Here is a 24,972-nt window from a genome sequence, read left to right on the forward strand (position 1 = left end):
ATGTCTCTTCTACATGGAAGTATTCATTAAGTGTAGGATAAATACTAAGTGTCTCTTTGATTGCTTCGAAGCTCGGAACAAAGAACAATTTCCCTCTTATGTCTCTGCTAACCTCGTCTGATGACACACTGTCTGGTGCATCAAGCGTTACAATGAGGTTGCAGCCTCGCTCTACTACCATCCTCCAAAAATCCACCACTGTTTTCTTCAGTGGCATCTGAGTGACCAAAAACTCGCCCTTGTGTGCAAAGAACTGTAAACAAACTGAGTCAGTGAAAGGCAGCTTTCAACATGTGCGTACATCTAAAAGTACATGTTAATTGCCAAAGCAAGAGAATAATCAGTGTCGATTATCTGCGGAAACATATTCCACTGGACATAAAGGGCGAAACAATGCTGGACATTATATGAATCAATCACTGAGAATCAAGAACCATGAACAACAGATGTCCGAACGAATTCCAAGGTGACAAAAGTTGAAATCCTGACGATTCCGTCTACATTGAAGTCAAAACTCTCTGAAATCGTTGCATAAGACGATGTAACTATGTGGTCCCTGTATTAGGGATTAAAGATACTCCGCTTGTCTCCAACTATTGATAAATCGATACATTGTCAAGGATGGCGACTTCAGGTGTCATGATATGTAAATAACAAAGCATTTTACTGCTGGACGACCAGATGCCGGAAAAAATAAAATATTCTGTATTGCCCAAACATTTACAAAAATTGAAATTTGAATAAGAACGTTTAATGTTTTACTGCATGATTCTGATCGCCCAATTCGATGGTGATGTCCCGAACTAACCCAAAACTATGTTTTCAAAGCTAGGTTTTGAAACAAGATTTCACTGTATCTAATATGGGACTCAACTTATACATTTCAACTTCTCACCGGTAGAGACACAGCATTGATGTAGTCATTGGTGCCTGGAGCTGGGGACGATAACATTACCCTGTGTCTGTCAGCTGTTGAAATATATTCACATACTGTTAACACCCCTAGTAAAGGTATTAATGCACTGACCTCACATGTTGTTTAAGATGGTAAATTATACTTTAAAAGTTGTCCACATTCCCATTTCGTGCGTAGACTTTACTTTTATTCTCTGGTCTCTGGACCAGACACCAGTTCTTTTATTACCAATGACAGTGCTGAGATTGAACATTATAATACGTAGAAGGGCACCACATACACACGTACTTTGTATGTAAAACCTGCTGGGCACAGTCACCAGACACTAAGTGAAAGCATAATTCCATCTGGGGTGTCGTGCATGATGCACATATGCCCTAAGTGCCAATGGTCCATGGTATGGTGGTCTGATTTTGGTTTGCTGTCGACTAATCTTGTCTGTACACATATCGTCAAAACTCTTTCCATATCCAATATAAATATCTGCATAAAGCAGAGTCGATTGCACGATTCCGACTATATCATGAGCATGTGTTTATGAATCACTTTCAAGTAGTGATGATACCAGGTGTTCGGGAAAAGGTGAGCGTTGTACTGCCACACCGACTTACATGTAGCCGAGAGTTTTATGATCATGGACATGTGTTTTGTCGCTTTTATTTATATCATAAAATCAGTTCATAATCAATTCATCCACCTACCGGGAATTACTGCTCGTGATCTGTTCTTTGTTCTATTTTCCGAAAACGAGGCTGCTTTAGTCTCCTTTTCTCCAGGTGTTCGTCGAAGCGCATTCAATGACTTAAAGAAAATATGATTGTAAGTCCATTATATTGGATAATACACGTAATAGAGCACATTCAAAATGTGTAAATTACATACGCATTAGTCACCTGATTTTCCTACTCTCCCAAATGTCAAAAGCCATACATATTAATAATTAGCGTTCATTATATCATACCCAAGGCTATGTTTACAACTGTAACAGTCTCAGGTATGTGTACATGTATGCTTAACAAATATCAATAAAACATCAATTTATCGTGTTTCATCACGTGTACAAGTCATATGCCAGGAAGGAAGGGTTCATAACAAGTGTATATATCCTCATTTGAAGCTGACACTTTCTGTCATCTGGCACACTCATATAATGATTGGCTGATTACAATATGACAACCCATGCTTGCCGTACCAGGCGACTATGCTTGTCGTAAGAGGTGACTAATTATAACGGGATCGGGTGGTCAGTCTCGCTGACTTTGTTGATGCATGTTATCGTATCCCAATTGTGTGGATCGATGCTCTTGATGTCACTCATTGAATTGTCTGTTTGCAGACTCGATTATTTACAGACCGCCTCCATGTGGCTGGAAGATTGCTAAGTGCGGCGTTAAACAAAAGAAATAATCAAACAAACAAAAAAACTGAAAACTCTCACCTCCAGGCACTGATAATTAAAACTAGATCTATTATTGTGATTGAAATTAATACTACCGGGACTGCACGTTTTTTTATATAATTAAGCTCCCTCGTTTCTTAAGTAGCGCGTGGGCTTAGAAACGGAAATTATAACGCCCATATGCTTACATTAAACTGAAAACTTGATTGATCTCGTTTACCGAATGTTCTTAAACATGTGTTGTAGCACGCTTCTATACGGACAATTTGCACCAACACTGCACCTTAAGGGCTGTTGGAGTGTTTCCATATTTACAAGAACCATTGGACCCCGAACGTAGTTTATCTTCTGGAAACTCAGTCTGACATGTTAATCGCATATGACAGACACGCATAACAGCGATATCGTTTTGTTATTACTTATTTGTCATTTTAATTGTGAACGTGTTCTTGACTTATAATGTCTAATTTAAAAAAAGATTCATGCCTTACATTTTATATATATTATATATAGTGAGTGAGTGAGCTTGGTTTTACGCCGCTTTTAGCAATATTCCAGCAATATCACGGCGGGGGACAGCAGAAATGGGCTTCACACATTGTACCCATACATATGTATGTATGTATGTATGTATGTATGTATGTATGTATTATGTATGTATGTATGTATGTATGTATGTATGTATGTATGTATGTATGTATGTATGTATGTATGTATGTCTTGACTATTAATCCGTAATTAAACCCGGGGCCTAATAACGTGCAGTCACGGTACACTTTTAACTTATCCGACCATTTTGTCAAAAGATCTATTTTTTACGATTAGGTTTACATTCATTTCTTTAAAGATAAGTTCATTTTCCTCTTCGTCAGCAAAATGACTGGTCTGAAAGGCTCTTTCAAATGTATCCTCTGTGTAGAATGTAGAGTCGCTCTGTGTGGCTTCAAACACAGCTTCATGGAGGAATCGGTACTGTTCCTGGGGATATAATGTAAACATAGTGCCGTAAAGGGTAGAACGATGGAGCTTAATAACTATACTATATTTGCACATATTTCTTGGTCCAGCAAATGTACCCCAAATCCCTGTCTCAATGACAAACCATAATCCTTAACAGAACCAAGGAAAGGCTTTCTTTATATTCACAGAAAGTGGAATTAATACCTTGTGAATTCTGAAAACTCAACCTCAGAAAAAAGTTCAATAATGCCAACTTTGTACACCACTATAACACAAAACACTTGGGCATTTGCTTCCACACGTCGCGACGATAAACATGTTTAACCTCTTCCTTCAAAGCTTCAGGACAATTTAAAAAAAATAATCTCTACTTCTTGGGGATTCTAAGTATTTATATTGCCGATTGGGGCCGGGCGTACTAACTTTCCCATATGTGTCTTATATCGCTGGGTTCAGCAAATGTACCACCGAATCCCTGCCTCAAAGATTAACCATATTCCTTATTTCAAGGAATGACTTTATTTATATTTGAGAGAATTAAATACCACGAGGATTCTCAATAACTCAGATGACTTGCTTTGAGTTTTTTCCAATTGGGTCAGTAATCAGTAATTCGTCCAGGGCTCTTAATTATGCTTTAATAAAACGTATAAAAATACCTTATGCTTAAATAATATATCGTGTTGTGTATCACTGTATATACAAACTTAAGGGAGAAAACGCAACACTTTAACGTACGTTTGTGATGTCCGTGCCGCTACGACCGTGTAACCCTTACATTATAACTTAGTTTTTTTGTTTAGATGCAAACATGTCATTGTTTTGTCAAACAGTTATATGATGCAGCTTTACTACTAGTAGTTATGATGTATTCATCATGTGGGATCCAGGTATCCTGTATTTTGGGCTGATGTCACATGTTTTGGATTTATATATTCCTTACTGCTGTCTGGATCATATTGACTCTGTTTTCCCTCATCTTCTGTATACAATGGTAGAAGTCTACCCGACCCTCAGCCTTAGCTTGGTCAAACAGGAAATCCAGGCCAATGAATGTCCCAGTGCGTCCAATACCAGCGCTGCAGGAAATACATTTACGATTATAGACAAACATTTTATCTACATTTCTGAAGTCCAAAGGCCAATAATACAGGCATGATGTTTGCATGCAACATTCTATACTGTACTCGGTAAAAAGAAACAGAGGTGGCAATAAGTTTGTTTGTTGTTTAACGCCGTCCTCAGCGATTTTCCAGCTATATAAAGCGGTCTATAAACAATCGAGTCTGGGCCAGTGATTGAGTCATGAGCATCGATCCACGCTATTGGGATACGAGGACATGCATCAATAAGCATTGGTCGGACGGCAAGATGTGAAAAATAGAAACAATATACAGCAAGGTCACAGTAAACCATTGTTCATAGTGAATCGCAAAAAGGCAGCCATCATGAAGCTCTGTATCTACGCATGCCGATGCCTATGTTGGTTGGGTATGAAAGGCAACAACGGTGGTTCACACACAGCACATAGAGCATAGACGACAGAACAATTCCAGTTCAACGCAAAAACGTCTTTGGCCGATAGCGGGCAGGGGCAACACAACAAGATGTGGCAAGGCAAGACCTAAGCACGCTTTACAACACCACAGGAAGTGCCAATGACAGCCGAAGCATGGGTTGCTGAAGACCTCTTCCCAGGATCTTCATGGTCTGAAGAACCACTACTCAAAAGAAGACCCGTGAAGATCCGGGGTGGAATAGGTCTTCAGCAACCCATAATTGCCGTAAAAGGCGACTATGCTTGTCGTAAAAGGCGACTAACGGGAACGGGACTAACAAACCGAAAGTAACTACCGCCTCAACATCGTTACGAAAATCAACCTCAACAGCAAACCAAATCCCTGGGCTACGCAGGATCTCTTATCAGAGAAAGAAAGATGTTACCATTGCTTGCTCGACCACCTGATTTATCCCCCCCTGTTGAGTGTCGAGTGAATGCTTTGCATCGCAGTCCCCCTTCACTGCACTCTAAGCACAGCTTAGTGGCACTTAATCAACAGTAGCAGAACATTCCTCAAAGCGCTATTGAGGATCTAATTGCCTCCACAGGTGGCCGATGTTAAGCTGTCATCAGTGTTAGTGCTTGCCACAATAGTTTCCGACAATTTGATTTATCCTATTGTCTTTATCGAGCTTTTGTTAGTTTTTTTGTTTTTATTCAAAGGTGTCTGGGACATTTCAAATATGATCCTGTGTGGGTGTTTAAGTTATATTGTTCTGTTTGTATCAATCATATTCGCTATGTTCATAAACTCATAAAACCTGTGTCAGGTTTCTTTCGTTGAAGTGTATTTAATGGGTATTCTAAAATATGGTATTGTTAGGTTTCCTTACTGTATTCTATTTGCTAACAAGTTGGCATTGTACACAACACACCATGAGCATGAGAACATTAACAATATGTTGCATATTGTAACATAGCTCAAACAAATGAATACAACATCGACTTCAATATCTAGTTGGGGGCACGGGTGGCCCAGTCGTCTATGGCGCCGCGATTCGCTGTGCAGAGTTGCGTCCCTTGGGCACGACAGAAACCTATGATTGTGGGTTCGAAACCCGGTTCGCCCCGATTATGTTTCTAGGTTTGTCAGCACCATACCCGTGCTCGTTGGTTTCACCGAAGTGACAAACGTCTGAGACTCGCATCACGTCGGGCTTTCCTCCCACATTAAGCTGACACGCCGTGATATAACTGGAATACTGTTAAAAGCGGCGTTAAACCCAACTCACTCACTCACTCACTCAATATCTAGTTAGACACCAGAGTTCCATAATGGACACAAACTGTGTGAATATTCAGTCCAGTGTATCTTTCAGTTTCTTTGCTTTCAAATAGGTAAAGTAAATAAACAAATTTGATTGTGAACTCGTCTCTGAATGATACCTCAATTTAGATAAACTTGAAATGTCATTTATCAAGACATATTAGCTATTGTGTGTCTAACATAAGTCGTCACATTTTGATATACAATTTAACAAGTAGTGATTTCATGCCTTTTATAAACGTTTCGCTTACCTGCAATGGACGACCAATGGCGACTCCTCGCTACGTCCGTCATGACAGACTTTCTTCCAGAAGGTGACAATGGCTGGTGCTGATGGTACGCCATGATCAGGCCACGTGACGAAGTGGTACTGGGATACTGTCTTCTTCTCTCCTGTCTAAAGTTCAAACATTTTTTTCAGATGTAGCTGAAGTAGTGTTAAATTTGGCGTTAAACCCATCTTGCGTTAAAACTGAACTTGAAACTAAATCCCGAGAAATGAAGTGACACTTCATTACCGTTGGCTTAAGAAGTTGCAACCTGCTTGGTCCTAGCAACATCATTGTCTATGAATATATACTCACACGCAAAAGAAACGCAAGTGGTTTTAGCATGTAGTGAAGCCCGATGGTGTTATCAATATTTTTGGTTGCATTTTGGAAGCCCCGAGTAAAAACGCAACATAAAAAACGAATCGCCGAAACGCACCATTTCAATGAATATGTGGGTATCATGCACCCATTTCTCGCGAAATCGAAAATGCACGAACTGTCACGAACTGTAGTGGGTATAAAACTATGGCCTATTCTTGGACCTACCACTCCTTGGTCAACAATGCCACGCCTAACACTAATTCAGAGAAACCAGGCTATCGGACGTTTGCAAGCTGGAGAGTCTGTCCAAGATGTTGCCCCTCATTTCAACGTTAACATAACCACAATTTACCGTCTCCTGCATCGATACAATATTACACAGACCACAGATGACCTTCCTCGGAGCGGTCGTCCTAGGATCACCACACCTCGACAAGATCGGCAGATTACCCGTCAACACCAGCGACATCCGTTCCTTACTGCAAGTGAAAGTGCTCGACAGACCATAGGAACACATAATGGACATAATAGCCGACGTCTCCGTTACAACAACCTCAGATGTCGCCGACCAGCACGTCGTCCTGTTCTCCAACCACAGCATCGACAAGCACGACTTCAGTGGGCACAGGGTCATCGCAATTCGCGTCATCGTGAGTGGAGGCGTGTCATCTTCTCTCGCTTTTGTGTCTCCCATGCAGACGGAAGAGTCAGAATTTGGCGGCGTCGAGGTGATCGTTTCGCTGACAGAAACGTTATGGAAAGGGATCCATGGGGCGGATCTAGCGTCATGATATGGGCAGGGATTGGACTTAATGCGCGATTTGGACCCATGTGCTTTCTGAATGTTGTTCAAGGTCTGGGACACGGCGTCACTGCTCAGCGGTATATCGACCAAGTGATCAGACCCCACGTTGTTCCATTTTTTGCACAACATCGACAACATATTTTCCAGCAGGACAACGCTCGTCCCCATGTTGCCAGAGCTACCATGGCCTTTCTGCAACAACACAACATCCGTGTTCTACCGTGGCAAGCCCTCAGCCTTGATCTGAACCCCATCGAACACTTGTGGGATGAGGTTCAAAGGCGTCTGCACAACGTGCGCCCAGTCCCTCCAACTGCCGATGAACTTCGCACAGCTGCTCTGGGTGTGTGCAGGAGGATCCCTAGAGCCTTCACAAATCGTCTGATCCACTCAATGTACAGGAGATGTGTGGCAGTGATCAATGCTAATGGTGGTGACACCAGGTATTGACTGACATTTTGGGTATTGACCCGAAACTGTGTCAGCCCTGAACATTTGAAAAAAACAATTATGTCATCTGCCTTTTAATCCATTAAACTGTCTTCAGTCAATCTTTTGTCAGTCTTGCCCTATTAGTATTTCTTGTCTTTACTGTTGAAAATAAATAACATGTATACTTCATACTCCACTTGCGTTTCTTTTGCGTGTGAGTATATTAAGATAGTTTAATATCAAACTATGGATAGTGGATGTTGTCGTTGATCCCAGGTACGTCGAGTTAAAGAGGGTTCTTAGTGTTCTTAAATTTGCTACAAGTAAAACCGAAGAGAAACATGACATGAGTATCCTATTAAAAATATCAACAACGAAGTAAGATGAATAACCTTCTTATGTTTAAGTTCCATGTTTCTGATGACCCAGTCGGCTCGTGCTGTCTCTCCGTTGTTCACGACAAGGATGTTCTCAAACGGTTTACGTTTCCCAGCTTCAGGCCAGTATTCTTCACACTTTTTCTGTTCAAAACATTATGTGACTCGTTTACAATACCTCCGGAGTGAATAATATATAATTCAAACATTTTATGATTGTCCTTCAAATATTTTGCACTTTTCGAAGGTTAACATTATCGTAGCGTAGCGGAGATATTATGCTAAATTGTGATTATCACACATACGGGATTTTCGTATTAATATTGGTTTTATGTATCTAAATAGATAGGTTGGTCCAATAAATCTGTAAGCATGTTGTGTCATAGTGTCGTGTTTTGGTAGCAGCATGGTACCTTCGCTGTTTCATACACGTTGGTCAGCATAACGATCTGCTTGATGTCGTGTTCCCATATCATTCTCCAGAAGTCAGGAAGTGTGACAGGATTCGGACCTTCAGAAACAATGTAAACTCGGCATGATTAATAGATATTTGTCTCCTGCATAACCTCACTGGTACACGTATTACAATGTTTTAACGCATATGTGCGCATGATTTATATAGCCGGGGAAAACATATCCCAAAGGGGGGAACATTGGTTAATGGAACGACCTACGTATCAAAGCGTAACTGCATTTCTTCTATTTCTAGAAACGTACCCTGGGTTGCTATGTATGCGTTCTCGGTGTTGTATCCCTGCAATATAAATTAAAAGTAAATGGTTTGTACCTGTATCATTAGATTTCAGTAAACTGCAATCATCAAAATCCTAACAGAAAACAATAATTCTTGATGAAATTTATATGCAATCTGCTAAAAAGAATCTGTACATACCTAATGCTCAATCTTATCGTGATCGTGAGAATTGATTGAAGATACAGATAACTGTCAATGATTTCTGACGTGGTTACATTTATTCGTTTGTTTATTTCTTGTTTGATGCCGCACTCTGCACAAGCCGAGATATGTTACAATGGCCTGTTAATAATGGAGTCTCGACCAGACAAGCCAGTGATCGATATGGTGAGCAACGATTCACGCCATTGGGATACGATGATGCTTAATCTACCAAGTCCCCAAGCTGGACTTACTGTTCCTTTAGGTCGCGATTTCGCGAAGTATAGGTCCTTTTCGACCTTTTCTAAAATGGCATCCTCACAGGGTGTCTAAGTTGAAGTGAATGACATAATGTGTCACCAGGCGATCTTCAAGGCAGAAACACTTTTTTTAAATTTTACATTCTGATACATCGTGTAATTATATTTTCGTTTCCGAAATCAGAACCGTAAACTATTTCCCTAACGGCACCTACACTAGATCTTCTGAGATATTTTACGGTGACCAAATTATGCATAATAAGCTACATCATATCACAAATGAATTCATACATGCACATAATTGGCATTAATGTAGTCTGAGTGATCTTTCCCTGGGAGTTTCTTCAGTAAAACTCTGGAGTGGTCATCTGAAATGTATATGAATAATATATTCAGAAGGAAACACTACGTTTGGATCATGTTTATAATGGAAACTTTGTAATATTGACATTACATCGATGCTTCGTTACATGGGTTCACTGGGGTACATAATCATTTTATAGACGTAAATATTTACACATCTTTGTTTTATGGTTCAATACTCACAAGGGTATATTCCAATGAATCTGTTCTTTCCCTTGTTTCCGGAACTGTTGCCAATATCACAGGGGTGTTGCTTTCCGGGTGGGAACATCTTCAAAATAACATGAGGTAGTGAATGTCTTACAATACTGTTTTTAGGTGTAGTATAGCCCTGGGTCCTGGGAAAACAATATCCTATCTAACGTCAATGTTAAAACATCCTGAGAAGGAAGTTAGTATTCGACAAACAGTTATATGCGAATGTTGAACTTATTCCCGGTTTTGTGTCAGGGCTGAAGTGAACGCCATATACCTGAACATGTGCAGACCTTAAGTCGATTCTTTGGATATGGTCGTACTTACATTGTATTCGTTTTCAAATCCCTTATCGATGCCATATCGTTCATGAATGTACTGTTGAAGTTCTGAGACACGGACGGCCCGAGACCGGATGTTGGCATACACTGCCCCAGGGTCATCCACGTGTGGAGCTGCAGCTGCAAGGATATACAGAACTGTAATTAATGTATGGCTCTTGTACAATGTTGATGTAGCACTGTATATCTAAACATGGCTGAAGATCCGGTTTAGAATTGCTGTAAAGCTATTCACGCTTGTAAGAGCCAACTAACGGAATAATAACGATCGAGTGGTCAGAAATGCAGACTTTATTGCATGTCATTGTATGCCAAGTGCACAGACCGATGCTCCTGACATCAATTATTGGACTGCCATCAAACAGATGTAACATTGCTAAGTGCGGCAACAAACAAACAACAATTTATTTATATGCATAGAAGAAAGATGGTTCCACTTTCTTAATTTTCTTAGTTTCTTGATTGGCTGCATGCCACCTAGTTGACGCAAACAGCCGGAAAATCAATATAGAGATGACATTTACAGAATATTTTCGGTAATTGCTTCAGTACTGTTATCACCAGCTAGTCAATAGAGCTATTTAATCGGTTCGTAGTTTCCGGTAGTTTTCCGATCACGACTCTAACAAGAGTTCATTGTCTGATATAGTTCTTAACGAATCAAAACAATCGAATAGGACATGTAATAAAGACAGGTCAAGCTCGAACACGTTAAAAAGATACCTTTAACATTAGCAGAGTAGTGCGCAGGTTTTACAGTTAACTGGCCCAGTCGAACGTTGGCTATGCTAATTCCCCGCTCTGTGAGGAGCCTACTAAGTTTTACCTTCTGAGATGGACTGAAGTTTAGGAAATTTATGTGAGTATCGAACCTTGTGTTCATCCTTGTATGTGTGTATGCCGGTACATGAATGTATATGGGGATAGTTAGGAGTAATGGCCGTCGGACCACTCACTCCTTGACATAGCGAAGCTCTTATGGGCAGAGGAGTTACAGAGTCATGGCTTAACTGATCATGATGGTACTGAAAGGCAATACGGTAAGGTAACTGTTGTAGAGCCGCCCCATAACGCAGTAACGAAACTATGTCACGTGTGTAATGTGTTATTCACCATCTATTAAAGGAAATGAAAAAGACTGATCACTGTTTTAAAGTGTTTGCTGTTGCAAAGAATGTTGAAAAATATGTGTTTTGCAAGTGTTTGAGAAAGCATAATCTTGATTTTTTTCATCTAAAGTACCAAAGCGAGGTACAGATCTATGTTTTTGCATGCCTTGTTCAGGAACTATTAATATATCTAAATAACATGTTATGCATTAAATAGGTTTGAGTGTTCCATTACCTGGTTGTGATTGTTTTCTCATCTCAATCTCAGGCATATTAAGTCCTCCTTCATCCTTTGTTTCAGATGTATTATTCTCAGAGCTTAGATCTCTTTTTCTTGAAATAAAAGGGGTAACAAGATGAGGTGAAAATGGGGGTTGGCATTGCATTCAAGATTATAACACTTAAATAGCAAAGCATGTGTGTGTGTGTGTGTGTGTGTGTGTGTGTGTGTGTGTGTGTGTGTGTGTGTGTGTGTGTGTGTGTGTGTGTGTGTGTGTGTGTGTGTGTGCGTGAGTGTGTGTGTACTAGTATGGATGCATGCAGTTTCACCGTGCTAGCCCGCTGAGATGCCAGTATATACTGGCACCAACAAGGACAAACCAAGGGTTATACCAAGTGTCTTTCAATAACGTCTCTTGGTATGACGTGGCCAAGTGATAGAACAAAGGATAAATGAATGCAGATTTGTGGACGATATGAGTCAGTGGTTTAATTCTTTCGTAAATAATACATGGACGTACATATAATTACGACACGTACATTAATGACATTATTTGCGTGACGGTGTGTTTAGCATGATAGTATTGAAAATTATTAAAACATGCATTTCCTCACTTGTAAATAATTATCCCAGCAATCACTACCAAAATAGCAACAGCTCCTCCGACACCCCCTCCTATAACTGCCGGGTTAAGACCAGTCTCCGCTAAAACACAAGACAGATTCCTACGTTAATTTATATTAATGGTACTGGGCGAAGATACAAATGCGTTTGCTTCAAGACAATGATTACTGCACTGGAAATATGCATTAGATACTCTTGATTCTAATGTAGTATATGGATTACAAGTGTTATCAGCCAGTGTCTGTAATCAGCGAAATAACTTACGTCATTACTGTAACCTGGCAACATGAAGTTTTGAAATCCTCGGAATATGATTGAAGAACCCGATGATAGGTAAATGCGCACTCTAACAATGTGACGTGGGACTCAAAATGTTACAGAAAACTGTGGTGCTTGTTGTAGGTGGTTCTGTATGATCTACTTACGTTTTTGACAACTTTCTCCTGTCCACCCATCTGCACATCCACTCTCACAGTGTCCGGTTGTCTTCTCACAAACACCACTGCTCTTACAGTGGCATTGGTTGATACAGTTGATACCATATGTGGAGTTACTGCACACTGAAAATCGAAAGAGAAACTATATAGGACGAGGCAACCGGTTTACTCTCGGGAAACAAATAAGGATTTATGTGAAGACGTGATCGGTTCTTTAAGAGGATAACTTGTAACATTCATACCAGGTGAGCTGAAATGGGGTTTATCGTCGCATTCAAGATTATTGCACTTATATAATGTGTGTTGCTGCGGACTAATGTCGATTATTTAGTGCTAGCACACTGAGATACCATGCCGCATTTCAACATGAATAACCCAATCAGACACCAGTCCTTGTCTCAGCCCCTCAATGCTGAGAGCAAGGCAGGGTAACAACAAGTACTATCTTTTAACGTCTTTTGGTATGACACGGCCGGGGATTAAACCCCGATCTTTCGCTCTCCGGGCGAAAACCCTAGTACCACTTATTTAATGAAAATTAGATACTCCACAAACCTTTGGATGCACATGAAACTAACATTTCAAATGTCAGACTTTGTTGACAGACTAAACTCAAACTTCAAACGAAGAACATTAATTCACATTGCAATCAGCTGATTCTACGTCATTAGAACCCATATTGTTATTTAGGCTTGGTATGTGACAGATCCTGACTGTGACTGTAATCCAGGTGACAAGCAATTGTACATGTACATATGAACATTACCTCAAATATAAATCAGATAACATTTTTCCCGAGTGTAATACAGTGGATGTAAGTATCGAAATTGGATCATGGTATTGACAATGGTCCAGGTCATCAGGGCAGTACGACACACTTCTAATCAAGATACTGATCACTCGGTCACCATGTTTGAGGACCTAGTGACATGCATTAGTAAGAATCACTGGAAAGGCAAAGGAAGAAATGAAATCAAGAGAAATATGCTCATTCTCTCTCGTGTTGGTGCACGTGCTGCACTATGTCAACAGATAAAAATAGCCACTATGAAATATCAATCTCCTACTATTAATGTTTGAATTGTGGAAAAGTGAGAAAAGTGACATTTCTGGGAGAGATCATACGTGTTGTCATTGTACCGTAGGGGGAACGGGTGGCCCAGTCGTCTAAGGCGCCGCAATGAGCTGTGCAGAGTTGCGTCCTTTGGGCACGCCAGATACTTATGATTGTGGTTTCGAATCCGGGTTCGTCCCGTTGATGTTTCTAGGTTTGTCAGTACCTGCATCATTTTGGGCTTTCCTCCCACATCAAGCTGACACGCCATGATATAACTAGAATACTGTTAAAAGCGGCGTCACACCCAACTCACTCTCTCACTGCATTCTGAATATTTAGGTAATTAAACATTAAATACTATATTCATATTTACGTATGTATGCATGTTTGTTTCTTTGTTGTTTAACGCAGCACGCAGACATTTTCCAGCTATATGACGTGGTCTGTAAATCATCGTGTCTGGACCAGACATTCCAATCATTGATGTCATGAGCATCGATCCACGCAATTGGGATACGATGGCATGCATCAACTAAGTCAGCGAGCCTGACCACCCGATCCCGTGAGTCGCCTCTTATGACAAGCATAGTCGCCTTTTACGGCAAACATGGGTTGCTGAAAACCTATTCTACCCCCGATTTTCATGCATGGGCGCATTGTACATCATGCATAAGTCTCAATATTAAAACTGCGGTTTCATCACCTTTTACCTGCATGTCATACTCATGTATATCGCATCATAATGAATGTATTCAAATGTGTGAGTACATTAAATGTCGTTTGTTGTTCTTTCTTGACAAAAGTAATTTCAAATCCATACCACAAAGTACCTGTCTGGCATCCATCACCAACCCACCCTGCTGCACATCCACCCTGACAGTAGCCTGTTGTCTTGTTACATGTAGTGTTATCCTTACAGTGACACGTCTGGGAACAGTTGTCACCATACTTGTAGTTACTGCATTCTGTGAAATATCAATTTGCTTCTATTAATGTTTGAGGAGGTTAAATAAAGTGACAAAACCCTTTCCATATCCAATAGATTGTCCCCCTGTGTGACACGTCATTCCTAGCATAATTGATGTAACTGTCATCCCTCAGTGTTTTAAGCTAACTCGCTGCTGAGTATTCTTTTAATATCGGCTAGTATTGTGCAAAACCACCAGTAGCTAAAGTGATTTCGTAAATCCTGATATATACATATATCAACTTGTTCTTCGTCGCTATATGGCTGAAATAATGCCGACGCGACGCTAAATTTTAACTCACTCACTCACTCAATAATGTTGGAATTGAGATACTGTGAGCAAAGTGACTCTTCTGGGAGAGACCATACGTGTGGTCAATGCACAACGAATATTTAGGCATTTTAATATTTATTAGTATATTCATATGTACGTATGGATGCATGTGAGCATTGTACACAATAAATAAGTCTGAATATTACATCTGTGGTTTACTCACCTTTTACCTGTATGTCTTTCTTGTTAAATCAATGGCATTAAAGAGCACACAGTTTGTCGTATCATAATCAAAGAAGGGTCAATCATAATGCCTTCCTTGTCCTTTTTTCAGATAAAAACTATCAATAGACGTACAACTTTTCCGTTGTTAGGTTTATGTAATTGTGACGTGTTGACATCCATATTATCAAATTAGATTGTCATGTATTAATATGTATGTAAGATCAAATTCATTGTGCTGCTTGGTTTGAATACCAATTTCGAATACGCAGTAGTATGACTTAAATACTCTTCAAAGAGGCGTGAAACCAAACACTCTCGGTCATTCATTGTGCTGCACTGAATATGTTTTTCGCAAACCCTTCTTCTACATATATGTATGCATAACGTTAAAAAGTTCAGTTTTTTCCAAAAACATAATTACTAACATTATGCAATTTTCTTTCTCCTATATATGAAAAACACTTGTTTACAAACAAAACAATTACATAAAACTTTAAGGCATGACAATGAACATTCGGCTCTAACCTGTATGGCAGTCGCCACCCGTCCACCCTGCTGCACACCCGCTCTGACAGTAGCCTGTTGCCTTATCACAGATAGTGTTTTTGTCACAGTGACACTTCTGGGAACAGTTGACACCAAACGTGTAATTGTTGCACTCTGTGAAAAGAAAATAGTAGTCACAATGATGTATCAATATCCGACCATTTATGTTACAGTTAATATAGTGTAACAAAGGTGACACTTCCGGTACCATCTGAGACCATACGTGTTGTCACTGCACCTAAATAACAAGTAATTTTAACATTACTATGTTCATAATTAAGCATAATTACTGAAAAAAATGTCAATCGTGCAAATACAGCCTGATGTATTTTCATATAAAAAATATCCATAGATGTGACGCTTTCCGTTTAAAAAGATTTACATGCAATAGGGCCGTTTGACATGAAAATTATCGTGTTAGATTATCATAAGTTTGTGTGTAAGATCCATCTCTATGCGCTGCTGGGTTCGAACACCAGGGTCGACCTGACTATGTTTCTAGGTTGGTCAGCATCATACACTCATCCTCGTGGGTTTCTACGCGCATGATTATGCATATTACAAAGTTAAGTTTTTCCTGGAAAGATATCCACTAACATGTTCCCTTTCAAATGTACCAATACACTTGTTTTCAAACGAAACAATCACATAAAAGAAGATTTGACAATGAACATTAGGCTGTAACCGACCCATGAAGATCCGGGTTTGAATATATCTTCAGCAACCCATGCTTGTCGTACGAGGCGACTAACGAGATCGGATGGTCAGGCTCGCTGACTTCCATGATGCATGTCATCACATCCCAAATCGCGTGGATCGATGATCATGTCATCAGTAACTGGATTCTCTGGTCCACACTAGATTTATTTACAGACGGCTGTCATATAGCTGGAATAGTGTTGTGTGCAGCGTGAAACAACAAACAAAGACTGTTACGTGTCTGGCAGCCGCAACCCGTCCACCCTGCTGCACACCCGTTCTCGCAGAAGCCAGTTGTCTTATCACAAGTAGTGTTTTTATCACAATGACAATTCTGGGAACAGTTGACACCAAACGTGTAAGTATTGCACTCTGTAAACAGAAAATAGTAATCACTATGAAACATAAATATCCTAATATTAATGTTGAAACTGAGATGCTGGATAGGAACAGGCAACACCAAACGTGTGGTCCTTGCTTTCTGGAATTGTGTTCAAATATGCATAAGCAATGCTGTTGTGTTGCTATTTTCATGTGTATAGTTTGAAAAAGAATAATATCAAAGACAGATATGTTTTAATTATTTAAATGAAGAATTGATGCTGAGTTTGACTGAAAACATTGTTTTCTTTTCCTTGTTTTCTTCTTTTGTGTCATTTAGCACTAATCACACTCGACAGTTAATGTAGATATTGTTACCAGATAAACAATGTCTATTTGGTTATTTCACACGATCACTGGAAATGATGTTTTGAATTTCTGGCTTTGGCCAAGGCTTATAAACAAGTACCTGTCTGGCAGACATTCCCGGTCCACCCTGCTGAACATCTGTTCTGGCAGTAGCCTGTTGTCTTGTCACATTTAGTGTTGTTCATACAGTGACACTGGTGTGTGCAGTTTAGGCCAAACGTGTTGTTCTGGCACGCTGAAAAGAGTACAAAACATGACTGCGAGATCATGTACTCAACGATGTCTGCGGGTAGGTTTTATTATTGCTGGTAAGTATTATATTCGAACTATCATTCATTGAAATTCTTTTACAACATATTTGAAGACGGACTATTGGTGACCGGACGCGGTGCAGCCGAGAAGGTACGACTAGCGGTGAAACCATCAAATTACGGCGTGTTAATAGGTCGCTTTTCTTATTAAGGCCAAAAGGAACCTAAATATATCCAAAAAGTTTCAAACTATTAAAATCTCATAGTAAAATTAGCCTGAGTAAAAGATTAAAAATTCTTCCTGAAAGACTCCAAAATCAGCCTCTTGACATATGTTATCTTAACGTATACCTTAAGTGTCACATCAAGTACAATACATGTTTGCGTTGAAAGCTGAATCTTCATTGAAAGGACGATATCTGATAGCGGTTAAAACAATTTGAGAAAACCTTTCCCATTTCTTAAAACGTGCATGTCATGTGGGCCAAAAGGACGCTTGTCACACCTTGTCTTTTGTCAAGGAACCAGTTAGACAAAATGATATACCCCAAATAGTGACAAGTTGGCACCTCTAACGAGGCCAATTATTCCATTAACTCACTCAGTACAGGTTATGTATCCTTTGCTGATAAATGAGATCGTCACATTGTCTTCCGTTACAATTTACTTGATAGACCATCCGTAATTCTGAGTAGATCGTACATATATGTCCAAATATCGCCTTGCCAATTACATGTATTACCTGTCTGACAGCTATTTCCGATCCATCCCGCCGCACATCCATTCTTGCAGTAGCCAGTTGTCTTGGCACATGTACTGTTTTGATCACAGTGACAATTCTCGGAACAGTTGACACCAAACGTGTAGTTATTACACTCTGTGAACAGAAAATAGCAGCCACTATGAAATATGAATATCCTATTATTTATGTTGGAAATGAGATACTGGATGAGAACAGGCGACACCACACGTGTGGTCACTGCATTCTCGAATTGTGTTCAAATATGTGATTACAAGCAATGCTGTTTGTTGCTATTTGTATGTGTATATATGGTATGGAAAAATAATAATTATAAGGACGAACATGTTTATTTACATTATTTTTTATGCTGATTGTGATTGAAAACATTGTTTTTCTTTTCGTTTTTGTGTTTTTCCTTTGTGTCATCTAACACTAATCACAATCATAGTCACTCGACAGTTTATCTAGAAATGTGACTAGCTATTTGTTACCAGATAAACAGTATCTATTTTGTTATTTCACACAATCACTGGAAATTATGTACCGTTTTAAATATCAGTCTTGGCTAAAATAGTACCTGTCTGGCAGACATTCCCGGTCCACCCTGCTGCACATCCGTTCTGGCAGCAGCCTGTTGTCTTTTCACATCTAGTGTTGTTCATACAGTGACACTGGTGGGTGCAGTTTAGGCCAAACGTGTTGTTCTGGCACGCTGAAAATAGTACAAAACATGACTGCGAGATCATCTACTCAACGATGTCCACGGGTAGGTTTTAATGTTACTGGTAAGTTTTATAGTCGAACTATCGTGCATTGAAATTCTTTCACAACATATTTGAAGTCGGACTATTGGTGACAGGACGCGGTGCAGCCGAGAAGGTATGACTAGCGGTCAAACCATCAAATTACGGCGTGTTAATAGGTCGTTTTTCTTATTAAGGCCAAAAGGAACCTAAATATATCCAAAACGTTTCAAACTATCAAAATCTCATATGGAAATTAGCCTGAGTAAAAGATTAAAAATTCTTCCTGAAAGACTCCAAAATCAGCCTCTTGACACATGTTTTCTTAACGTATACCTTAAGTGTCACATCAAGTACAATACATGATTGCGTTGAAAGCTGAATCTTCATTGAAAGGACGATATCTGATAACGGTTCAAACAATTTAAAAACCTTTCCCGTTTCTTAAAGCGTGCATGTCATGTGGGCCAAAAGGACGCTTGTCACACCTTGTCTTTTGTCAAGGAACCAGTTGGACAAAATGATATACCCTAAATACTGACAAGTTGGCACCTCTAACGAGGCCAATTATTCCATCAACTCACTCAGTACAGGTTATGTATCCTTTGCTAATAAATTAGATCGTCAAATTGTCCGTTACAATTCACTGTAAAGATCACCCGTTATTCGGATTAGATCGTACCTATGTGTCCACATATAGCCTTACCAGTTGCATATATTACCTGTCTGACACCCAGTCCCGATCCACCCAGCCGCACACCCGGTCTTGCAGTAGCCAGTTATCTTGGCACATGTAGTGTTTTGATCACAGTGACAATTCTTGGAACAGTTAACACCAAACGTGAAGTTATTGCACTCTGTGAACAGAAAATAGCAGTCATTATGAAACATGAATATGTTGGCACATGTAATATTATTCTTACAGTGACATCGCTGGATGCAGTTGGCACCATATGTTTATTTACCGCACACTGCAGAAAATGACATCAATGTGTATCTATCCATAATAGCCCATTATCGTGATTTCTTTTTTCTATAGTACTGATGCAAAACTGATCAGATAGTATGTTGGAATGGGTTTATATTAGGTGTTGTAATACACACTACTGAAAAAGGTACATGAGTATCAGAAATTATGCATAACATAGGTTGGGTAGGTTATTACGAGTGTCTTTGTATGAGTATGTCGGTTAAGTTGAATGAACTCTTCGGCGTGTAGGGGGTTACATAAAATTACTTGGGATAATCTTCAGTGTACAGAATCCTTCCCGATCTAAAGTCGATGTACTGTAATCAATCCGAACATTTAGTGCCAACAATTACTCAAAATACCTGTCTGACAGTCATTTCCAGTCCAGCCATCCCCACACCCCTTGCCACAGTATCCGGTAGTCTTGTCACAGGTGGCGTTGTTCATACAGTGGCACTGGTTCGAGCAGTTGGGTCCAAACCAATGGTCGTCACATACTGCAGGGATAGGCACCATGGGTAATATGAAGGTTATACACAAGTCCCTTCCGGACTACTGGTTTGTGTAACACAACCAACTGTTTAAAGAGGAAACACGTCACAAACAGCTGTATCTCATTGAAGTACATACATTTAAACATAATAAGTCTTGAGCGCGAAACACAAGGCACTTATAACCTTCTGTACATTTGTAAAGAAATGTTTGGAGGTGCCTTATCAAAAAAGCACTTTGTTAAGCAACACTTTTTTTCAAATGATTTATAAACGAAATATAAAGTTTTCCATGTTTTTCAAAACCCCAAAAACTACAGGGATCCCTTGTAAATTAGACGCACGGCCACTTATTCTGAAATTGAAAAGCAACATAGAACGTGAAGAATCTTCCAAAACCTCACGTTAAGGGAAGCCAAATCTTTTTCTTATGCATGAAGAGACAGCTTGTTTGGGGAATTAGAATGATTGGAAGTGCTTCATGGTGAAACTAAACATACGTTTTTCACATGTATCCAAGATTGTAAGATAATGTTGTTCTTTTAGAAAAAAATCATTCGAAAATTATTTGAGACATAATAATATGTCAGTATGAATGAATCTATAGTTGGCATCTCAGCATTACATGCTTTATTCTGATAGTCTGTTGCAATGTACATCAGTTGTTGGCTTATGCCTCCGGAAATACAGTTGAGGTACACACCGTGTGGTGGTGTAACTGGAGCCGATGTGTAACATTTATCACAGATTGAGATGTGACGCATTTGTTTGTCGCCTTATATTGGCAACGCAAAATTGTCTATGTTAAGGCTCTGTTCATGACATGTAAATTTAAGTCATTGATAATATACACTAATTGTACGTCACGCCCTTCGCTGTAAGGGGCCTGATTTGCAAATTACAGAGATCGATCTCAGATCAGCAGAATATTTGTTGTTATGATGGCGTGGTATGTTGTTTCCATTTGTACATATCTGCATCCCGGTCTTGGACATTTATCAAAACGCCCTTGACTAATGAACACTTTTACATGAAAGGTAAATAAAAGCAGCAAGAGTCCATCGTACGGTTCCGGCTAAGCATGAGTTTATGAATCACCACCAAACAGTGATGATACCAGGTGTTCGCGAAAAGTCGAGCACATCCTGCCCCACCGGTGGCACCGTCACAAACACATGTAAAGAAAGGCAAGTCAATTGTTGTCCTGAAAAACAACACGGGAACATATGTTACAAATAAAAACAAGAATGGCATCGGAAATCATTCTTGTCACTGATGCGTCATAATTTGATTCGTCCTCCACACGTAATCCATAAATACTGTTTGATGGCTTTACTGAGGCGTTGAATGCTGTAAGGAGAATTTATAGTTTACAGTAGACTGTACCTTGTCAGTCTTGCGATGATTGAGTTCATAGTTTGGTTGTGCATTTATTCGTCTTGTTCGTCTTTGCAATTACAAGGGAGTCATATTATCAAACAATAAATCTGAAAGCTCTCTTTTCCCGTGTAAGCGGGCATCTCATTTTCAGCTACTTGATCTGTGTTGTAATTTCATAATTTTGACATATGTACTTTTTGAATAATTAATTGTTGTTTTTAAATTTGGTGTGATGCTTTTATCAACAAAGATTATCGAAGGGTCTGTTCAGGAGGTTAACGTACTCTAAAATTATTGTACCCCCTGTGTGACACATAATTCCTATCATAATCGATGTAAATCTCATCAACCAGTGTTTTTAAACCAACTCATTGCTGAGCATGTTTTTCATATTGGCTAGTATTGTGCACAACCACCCGTAGCTAAAGTGATGACGTAAATCCTGCTTGGCTATCATGCAGGAAGCCGAGGTACTGTTCGTCCCCATGATCCCCAGCGAGCTTTGGTTACTGGTGGCTCATAGCCCGTGTTTTAAACTTTCATTGTAATATTGTTATGCCCAAACATTTGTTTGTAAATATAACTTTATATTCATGACTAAACTCTGTATATATGAACTTGTTCTCGTCGCTATATGGCTGACATAATGCTGATGCGACGTTAAATTTTAACTCACTCACTTTTCGTGTCCTTTTTTCTGATTTATCCCAAAGCTTACTAAAAACGCTAACTTCAAGATTAAACACTGTAAATGATCAGAAACAACGCTTCTGTATTTATTCATGCTGGACAAAGTGGAAGTAGTCAGTTAATTTTTACTATATGTTCCTGTATTGTTTTTGTTTTAGTTTGCATGTGTTTGTGACGGGTGCCACCGGTTTGGCAGGATAAGCTCACCTTTTCGCGAACACCTGGCATCATCATATTTGATAGTGATTCATAAACACATGCTCATGTTATAAGGTACAGCAGACTCTGTTTTTGGTTGAGGTTTGTTAAGAATATGGATATGGTTTTACTGCTTTTATTTACTTCATTTCAAGACTACAATGTCGTGAAAAACGTATTAAGGGCAAATTGTGTTGTTCGTACACTTAGGAACGAAAGATTCGCAGTCGGGCGGTCAATGGAAAACTCCGTATATCGTTTAAACTTTACACATTTAAAAAAGATATTGCAACATTATCAACTACAACGACACTATTCAGAGGATACACGTGATGAAATTACTCCTATACTCACCCAGTACTTGTACTTCACACAGACTCAGCTTTTGACCAGACGTCAGACTCACATTAAGTAGCCGGCCTTGCGTCACGTTATCACATCTGATGTCCATCGTGGTAGTCGCATTTATCGATGAATTGTGTGTATAACAGGTCGTGTTCCCCACTGTTACTTTCATCGAGTTTACTCGGTCCTCACCTGGATTATATACGACATACATAAAACATCTATCAAACCACAACGTAAATACACTTGGTTGAGGTGTTGTAAAATAGTTTCAAACAGTGTTATGTTATATCGCAGTCAATACAATTCTACCTAAGTCTGGGCGAGTTTTTTCAAACAGGAAAACAGCGATTAACTGGATGCGCTTGTTTCTGGTGCAGGGTGCAGACCAAAAGTTTACACTCTCGGTCCGTGAGCTCTCATTCTCATTTCCATGGGGAGTACACACTGCTGATATGTGTAACGTGCTGAATCAACCCACTGGTGGATTCTCACAACGTCACATCTATTATAAATCTGGATCCGTGTACACTCAAATTTGATTTATTTCTCATCTCCCCGAAGGTGTACAGTCACATCTCATCCTTCTGTACGGGTGCACGGGTGGCCCAGACGTCTAAGGCGCCGCGATTCGCTGTGCAGAGTTGCGTCCCTTGGGCACGCCAGAAACCTATGATTGTGGGTTCGAATCCCGGTTTGCCCCGATTATGTTTCTAGGTTTGTCAGCACCATACCCGTGCTCGTGGGTTTCACCGAAGTGGTAAACGTCTGAGACCGGCATCACTTCGGGCTTTCCTCCCGCATTAAGCTGACACGCCGTGATATAACTGGAATACCTAATAGCGGCGTTAAACCCAACTCACTCACTCACTCATCCTGGTGTACTCATTCACTGAACAAAGTGATATTTATAATAAACGTCTCACAAAGTCATGTAGAGCACATCAGTAAAACATTCATTGTTATCATGATCTTGTGTGATTACAAGTAAAGACATATGTATAACATAAGCTCGTTTAACTTCACATCTGTCATAGGAATCATAATACACTCTTTTATAACATTTAATGTAATCTGCACAATTATATGAAGTATCCTTCCTTAAATGGGTATATAGTAAATATTTATTCATCTGCAAAGCATGTGCACTTTCATGCTATTATCAAAGACTAAACCAGTGCTCCGTTTGGTCCACATGAAATTAAAGGCAATACATGTCTGCTTTTATTGACGATAATTTTCTCAACGGCCGACGGTTTTTGCGAAGTACATGTAGGGAATCGCAATAATAATATGTAAATCTTACACGTGAGATATGTCAACCATTATACACAACAATCCGATGTTAAACCCAATGTATACAAAAGCATTATGTCTTTAATATGCTGATTCAAAGGGAACGCAATAGTTAAGGTCCAAAGAACTAATGTTTTACATTGGTTAGTTAAAATGTCCATGACCATCCTTTCAAGACTAAGAGCAAAAATCATGCACAAGATTCAATATATATTTTCCCCATTAACTCGATGGGTTAAACTGCATAGTCATATCCTCTATTTATTCTCACTTCGTGCTCTGTTGTATATCTTGATCCAGGAGATGTTATACACCTGCCCCAGGTCCACCTGCCACCAGGGATTGTCTTGTATAGCGACGTGAGAGCAGGAACCTTTCCAGTATTGTGTGTCTATATTCCCATCCACGGACAGGTTTGCCTTTTTGACACCACAGACTGCACCAGTCTCTTTATGGCACCATTGTGTATCGTCTAAGTTTCCCGGTTGAGTTGCAGGCTTGTTTAGTGCCACATTTACTGAAACATTGTGCGTGAAAGATCGGAAAGGGCTTAAAAGATTCTCTTCTGATTGAATGTTGTTCCACGTGTTTCAGTGCACGCACTCACAAACGTTTGGCTCATTCGGCGTATTAATAATGAATTTCAAATATAGT

The 24,972-nt window shown here is 39.6% G+C and overlaps 1 protein-coding gene across 2 annotated transcripts in view; it reads right to left on the reverse strand.

Annotated features, from left to right (window-relative positions):
* The window catches only part of LOC124133971 (receptor-type tyrosine-protein phosphatase epsilon-like), a 35,802-nt gene that overhangs the window by 7,181 nt on the left and 3,649 nt on the right, over positions 1 to 24,972 (reverse strand). Inside the window, exons 2-26 of one of the 2 annotated variants that reach the window (XM_048396823.1) lie at positions 24,590 to 24,835; positions 23,032 to 23,214; positions 20,281 to 20,415; positions 19,671 to 19,805; positions 18,783 to 18,917; positions 18,206 to 18,340; positions 17,313 to 17,447; positions 16,760 to 16,894; positions 15,803 to 15,937; positions 14,642 to 14,776; positions 12,743 to 12,877; positions 12,308 to 12,398; positions 11,709 to 11,806; positions 10,351 to 10,484; positions 10,012 to 10,099; positions 9,757 to 9,833; positions 9,028 to 9,064; positions 8,724 to 8,821; positions 8,326 to 8,454; positions 6,355 to 6,500; positions 4,219 to 4,354; positions 3,147 to 3,293; positions 1,618 to 1,717; positions 896 to 969; positions 113 to 253 (exon numbers count right to left, since the gene is read on the reverse strand). In XM_048396823.1, the coding sequence (XP_048252780.1) occupies positions 113 to 253; positions 896 to 969; positions 1,618 to 1,717; positions 3,147 to 3,293; positions 4,219 to 4,354; positions 6,355 to 6,500; positions 8,326 to 8,454; positions 8,724 to 8,821; positions 9,028 to 9,064; positions 9,757 to 9,833; positions 10,012 to 10,099; positions 10,351 to 10,484; positions 11,709 to 11,806; positions 12,308 to 12,398; positions 12,743 to 12,877; positions 14,642 to 14,776; positions 15,803 to 15,937; positions 16,760 to 16,894; positions 17,313 to 17,447; positions 18,206 to 18,340; positions 18,783 to 18,917; positions 19,671 to 19,805; positions 20,281 to 20,415; positions 23,032 to 23,214; positions 24,590 to 24,835 (3,140 nt within the window). The remainder of the gene's footprint in view (positions 1 to 112; positions 254 to 895; positions 970 to 1,617; positions 1,718 to 3,146; positions 3,294 to 4,218; positions 4,355 to 6,354; positions 6,501 to 8,325; positions 8,455 to 8,723; positions 8,822 to 9,027; positions 9,065 to 9,756; positions 9,834 to 10,011; positions 10,100 to 10,350; positions 10,485 to 11,708; positions 11,807 to 12,307; positions 12,399 to 12,742; positions 12,878 to 14,641; positions 14,777 to 15,802; positions 15,938 to 16,759; positions 16,895 to 17,312; positions 17,448 to 18,205; positions 18,341 to 18,782; positions 18,918 to 19,670; positions 19,806 to 20,280; positions 20,416 to 23,031; positions 23,215 to 24,589; positions 24,836 to 24,972) is intronic. The other variant, XM_048396824.1, reaches the window with a different exon arrangement.

The sequence above is a fragment of the Haliotis rufescens genome, unplaced genomic scaffold (genome assembly GCF_023055435.1).
Source record: "Haliotis rufescens isolate VD_foot unplaced genomic scaffold, xgHalRufe1.0.p SCAF_16, whole genome shotgun sequence".
In the NCBI taxonomy this organism is placed as follows: Eukaryota; Metazoa; Mollusca; class Gastropoda; order Lepetellida; family Haliotidae; genus Haliotis; species Haliotis rufescens.